At 38.1% G+C, this 6233-nt stretch overlaps 1 protein-coding gene across 1 annotated transcript; it reads right to left on the reverse strand.

The window, feature by feature from the left end:
- Nucleotides 1-4523: 4523 nt before the first annotated feature.
- Nucleotides 4524-5756, reverse strand: LOC133709691 (uncharacterized). Its single transcript, XM_062135509.1, has one exon. The coding sequence runs from the start codon at nucleotides 5631-5633 to the stop codon at nucleotides 4620-4622; it is 1014 nt and encodes a 337-aa protein (XP_061991493.1). The 5' UTR covers nucleotides 5634-5756; the 3' UTR covers nucleotides 4524-4619.
- Between the last annotated feature and the right edge of the window lie 477 nt (nucleotides 5757-6233).

Here is a 6233-nt window from a genome sequence, read left to right on the forward strand (position 1 = left end):
ATGAGACTAAATGTCGTCGGATTTACTTTTCGGCGGCAACATAGGAGGAAAGCTGTGCTAAAGCAGGTAATTATGCTATGTTGTACAAGGGGTACATATCGAGTTACTTTTCCGCTATGTCACTGCTATGTTAAAGCAAATGGAGTAGCTATTTGGGCACTCTTTGCTAGTTGGTGCTTGTTAAAATACAAGTCTTCTGTAGAGATTTCTGATATTATTTTGGAAAATATTCTAGATGCTTATTGTAATCAGGGGTTTAGGTTCAATGTCCCCCCCTTGTATTCGACAGTTTCATTAATCGAGGCTTGAGGGCAGCCGCACCAGCCCTTTATTCAAAAAAAAAAAAAAAAAAATTGCTGAAATGTAGATCAAAAGCGAAGAATTGATAGTGAAACTACTACAGTTCTCAATACAATTCAAAAGTTAGAAAAGTCTTACACGAGTTAACAATTATCATATGTACCATTATTTTTAAGAAAAAATGTGTTGTCATTTGATGTAAATACCCTTCATATGTTAATTTATATTAAAAATCAATTTTATAAAAATGGCAAGATAAAATAGCCAAATTACCCCCCGACTTTTTCCATGACTGCCGATTTACCCCTTGACATTTCAATTCTGATTATTTACACCCTCATTTTTCTAATTGTTGCCGATTTACACCATACCTTTGACTTTTAGACTTTCCATCCAATTTCTCCATTAACTTGATCTCACATGTTGGACATTTTTATCTTTCTAATTGTCACCCAAAAAAAAAATTAAGACGTACGTAAGAGACAGAAGGAGATTTTTTTTTTAATTCCTTTTCTTTTCTCCAATTTCTTAATAATCTACTAATCGAACAATCTGTTTCCTCCCACCATATCACTAGTGCCGTTTGTTTCCTCCTCATCATTTTGCAAATGAAGAATTCTTTAATATGAAAATGGAGGATGGTGGGGGTGAATCCATGAGTCATGCTTTGGGTTAATGCATTTAATTACATAACCCATTCGCATATGTAGATTGTAGAAGCAAAGAATGATGAGCTTCCTATTGATCAACTGCTGTCCTAGCTAGAAGCAATCACATAACTAGTTTTCTGCATATGGCCTTGGAACCTCTCCCAGTTTGCTGCCCCACCCCCTTCATCCAAGTTGTCGGTAGTTTGCCCGCCTTCTTGTTCGTTTAACCCATATTGCGATCTGGTATATGTTTTCCTCTTTCTTTTTGTTTTTGATTTGCTGGAAAGGGTGTTTTGGGATATAGTTTTTCTAAAAAATTGGGAGAGGATAATGTATGTGTATTAAAAAAAATTGGATGTGTGTATATAATTAGAATTATTAAAAGCAATTCTCTTTTTGGGTAGTAGTTGAAAAGACGAAAATACCTCTCATGTGCTAGTCAAGTTAACGGAGAAATTGGATGGGAAGTTTAACAGCTAACGGTAGGGTGTAAATCAGCAACAATCAGAAAAATGAGAGTGTAAATAATCAGAATTGAAATGTCAGGAGGTAAATCGGCAGCTATGAAAAAAGTCGGGGTGTAATTTGGCTATTTTGCCTAATGAGCAATGTACCATTATTTTTAAGAAAAAATGTGTTGTCATTTGATGTAAATACCCTTCATATATTAATTTATACTAGCATTTCTCTACACATGCTCTGCATGTGTAAGTATTTTTCTTTTCAGAAAAAAAGAAAAAAAATAATGGATGAAAACAGTTATTGCATAGAGAGGATAGAGGGAGAGAAAAGTGGAATTTGTGGGATTTATTTTGTTTATTTTTATTAATAAAAATATAATTTGCAATTGTCATAATGGTCATTGTGATTTAATTAATTCTCAAAGTATTTTAATGTTTAAGGGTCATTTCGGTCAAAAATTTTGATTTTGGCTAACAAAGCCTCTTCTTTTAATAATAGTATAGATTAAAAATCAATTTTATAAAAAGGGCAACGAAATTAACTTACAAAAATAAAAAATAAACTTAAGAACCCCACTTTTCATATAACCACCCAAATTTCTAGCATCGGACGTGTGGAGAAAGTGGTAATTAAAATTCTTCGACGATAAATTTTTTTTATAAAGTGTGGAAAAAAGGGCTTTACTACTTTCACCCATAATCATATTAACCTCCTGCTTAGTTTTTTTTTTCTTTTTTTCCTTTGGATCATACATTGGTCTTTAGTTTACTTCATTGAAATAATAAGATTTCTAAAACTCGCATATTTTAGTGACTAAGAGGACTTTATATTTTTACGAGTCACAAAAACTAACAATGCCATTTTGGTGGTAAATAGTTTTCTATTTGTTTAAGAAATGAAAAAAAAAATAAAAAATTAAAGATGTTAATGGGGACATCTGCCGACCAATAATTAATCAGTGAAATTTGTCCCTATTATTGCTATTGAGTGATATCTACCAACGAACGGTGTAACGTTAAAATTGTATTCCTATTATTATTGGGGAACGCAGGTGCCTATTACGCAAATCTCTATTTCCAATTTTCCATGTAGTTATGAACCTTTTAGGCCCATCAGTCCCTAAACTCGAGCCGAAGGAAGGACACAACTTGGGCCCAAGAGACACTGAATTGAAGCCTGCTGTCGTTAGAAGGCTGAATCATCTAGAACATCTGCCGGTATATACAGGAGAGTCAGAAACTGAAGCAACTCTGGAAATAGTGTTGCGTTTTGCTTCTCGTGAGAAACATCAAAGTCGTCACGTAATTGATAGTGGTACCCCAAGTTTGGTTTGTTTTCTAGGCATGGGTGTAAAACAAAGCGTGCTTAATTTGGTTTGTGGAGAAACTTGCTCGATCAGCTTTGCGTAAGAACTGAGTACAAAACCTAAACGCTATCAGAACTAGATGAGTCATTTCTTAACCGTAAATAGTTCCAACACCAAAAGGAAACCCTGGTCTAAGACCATGTATCGGGCAAAGCTTAGGCTTTGGTTTCTTCCACTAGGGTTCTTCCAAAGCTGCACATCTGATGGTAATGTGCCAGAAAAAACAATTCTTGATATGTTGCAAGAACAGCACAGCTAGCATCACCTTAATAATATAGATCTAATTAACTTCATTGATTAGGCGCAACAACCAAATAAACTAATTTGTCCAAGAACTATACCCTTAATTATTGCTACCTAAATTTTATAACGTATAAACTTATCTTTACAACAATGCAGCACAAACATATCACTTATTTTACTTTGAAAAAACATGTATATGGACTTAAGGTGTTCGGTTGGTAAGATTCCCAGTCATGACTTATAGATCTTTCTCTTTCAACTTTGTGTTTCCTTAATTTTCTTTCTTTTTTTATTCAATTTTTTCTTTTCTTTTCATGTTTCTCAATCATTAGAGTAGATATGAATCGAACGTTTAAGATGCAATAATCGGAATTGAAACATATTATCACAATTGAACATCCATGAACTTTTTGTGAAATTTAGTTCAATAGAATAAATCTCACACATAGTGTGACATTGTTACCATTTTAGTAATTGAGTTGAGTGATATCATCATATCTCCTTCTAGATACAGGTTATTAACTTTGTGCAGCTAGCTCACTATTAATGTAAAATGTGAGTTCTTCTCTTCTTATTGTTTGAAACAATACCTATTTTGGTATCACTGGTATCATTGGGTGCATCTTATCAACACATTCTGCATCAAAGTTGTCCTGTCCACATTTAAGTGGATACAAGCAAAAACAGAAATTGTGTTTTGCAAGAAGTTTGTTACTTAAGGAATGTAAAGAAACAAGGGCTGCATGCAAATAGAAATTTCACAGCAAGTGTGGGTCAACACACGTAATCCTCCAAAATTAAATTATGATAATTTTGGTCGAGAACTTGAGTTTACTGTACTCTCGTGACTTCTTTTGCTCTTCAGGTGGGGTTGTAGGCGTCGGTGGCTTCGATGTTGTCAGCGGTGACAGAGAGGATGCTCATCCTTTGTAGTCGATACGGTCATTGTTAATCACAGGTCACCTAAAAGATATGTCTATATGGTCTTATTGTGATTGTATTAGAGCTTTAGAGGTGTTAGGTTCATAGGTTGTGAGTTTCTCTTTCTTTAAGAACAAAAAAAGAACTTGGAGTACCAAATATTTCTTAGGTCAGCAATTCATCAATTACTACTTGAGAAATAAAAAAGCAACCGCGACAACAAGAATAATAGACTGCAATCCAATTTCTTTATTCCTTCCACGTGAGGCATATTAATTGTTAGAAGTTTCAATTTTTTATTTCTCTTCACTTGTCATTAATTGATGCACACGGATTATGGTTAAAAATAAAGTAACGACTTATAAAATTTACTTTCATCTTATTCTAATAATAATTTACTTTTATTCTGGCGGTGCATGATAATTTATTTAAAATCACATTTAACAAATGATTTACAAAGTTCTTGGAATTTCACGATGAACCTACCAAGAAGCTACCAAATCCCATTTTTTCTGTAAATTTTTTTGTTTTTGGGTTTCTAGAAAGTAGAAACTCACTGAAAAAAATTTGACAGAAAATGATATTAATAATAATAATATCATAAAAGGAAATAAATTAGGAATTATTTACAAATTAATTGCCCTTACATTATTTCTATATCCGTTACTATTGCCATCTCATAACAGATAAGACCTAACCGCGCTACAACACCGAGTCACGGCCGAGTCGCAACCACTCGCGGCGGCCGACTCATCAAAACACTCGTCCGAGACCATAACCGCATCGGCGTCCCACCACGTATCGCTCACGTCAGCATCCGTTACGTTTCGTAACGGAGCTCCCACTTTCCTCACGTCACCGACCATTACCGCCCCCGTAACGTCATCCTTGACGTAAACCTTGTCGACGCCGCCCGAGGACACTCCGACGATTCTCCCGATCTGCGGGCCCCACTCGGCGAGCATCGCCGGGATCCTGCTGCCCACGCGGGTGTCCCACACGCCCAAGGCTACGCGCCCGGAGGCGTTCGTGTCAGCCGTGAGAATCGTGGACCGCGAAGACGTGGTGGCCGCCGGGACCTGGAAGCTGCCGGCGAAGAAGGAGTTTATCTTCTTCTGTTTGTTCATGTCGTAGACGGAGACGGTTCTGCCGGTGCCGGAATATTCGTCGTCGCTGTCGTCATCAAGGTCCAATCCTAAAGCTAAGTTGTCCCAGAGCTTCACGACGCTCTTGCCGCTGGCGAAGTCGGACCACGAGAACCGGTTTAAGTTCAAGCCCGCGAAGCTTCTGCCACGGCGGAGCCTCAAATTACGGTTCCGTCCCCGGTCAGCTCCCGAGACATTGAAATCTTCGTCTCTTCTGTCGTCCTCTTCTTCCTCGTCCTCCTCGTCGGAAACCGACGATGACGTGGAAACGGAATATGTTTCGTCATCGTCGTCGTCGATATCGGAGAAATCGTCTTCTTCTCGGAGGCAGAGAGGCTCGGCGGTCTTGTGGCGGAGCCGTCGGATGATAACAAAGTTGATTCTAGTGATGATGGTGCCGAAGGAAGCTATTACGGCGAGTATTAGAGCGCCCCATGTCCAGACACTGTAGACCTTTTCGATTCCGGAAATGGAGAAAGCCTGCGACTGGAAAGACGGGCTGGGCAACTCGAAATCGCTTATTCTATTCACTACTGGGATTTCCATAAAAAAAGAGCTCGTTGAAGTTGAAGCTTATGGTTTAGTTGGAAAGGAGGTTTTGGAAAGAGTGGGGGATTGGCATTTATAGAGGGAGAATAGTATGGAAGGATGAATGAAATTTTGAAGGGGTAATTTCACAGAAAGAAAAGGGTTTTAAGTTTTGGGAAGACTGATGTGGAAGATAACGACTGGGTCTAAAACTAGCAGAGATATTCGCTCCACGTCAGAAAAGCGCAGCGGACCGTGCAGCACCGGCCCACCCAGAAGAGAAGAGAAGAGAAGTAGGGAACCCTAGCGATGATATAAAAGATTGAATCATTGACAAGGGCTGACTAGGAGGGAGGAGGAAGAAGGCAAATATGATCCTCTAGTTTTTTTTTTTTTTTTTGGCAACAATATGATCCTCTAGTTTGGAGGGCAGCTCCAAAACCTGCGGTGGTCAGTGACTTGACGGTTGGACCATTAGGATGTTGACACGCGGACGCAATTGGTTGATTTTGGGTTAAATAATACGACGTAATTGCGGCTTCCACCGTCTTGAGTGGGTATATATGATTGGTGTTGCTTTGTTTGTTACTAGGGCTAGGGCTGTGGTGGAATTGCCTC

Source organism: Rosa rugosa, chromosome 5 (genome assembly GCF_958449725.1).
Source record: "Rosa rugosa chromosome 5, drRosRugo1.1, whole genome shotgun sequence".
Taxonomy (NCBI): Eukaryota; Viridiplantae; Streptophyta; class Magnoliopsida; order Rosales; family Rosaceae; genus Rosa; species Rosa rugosa.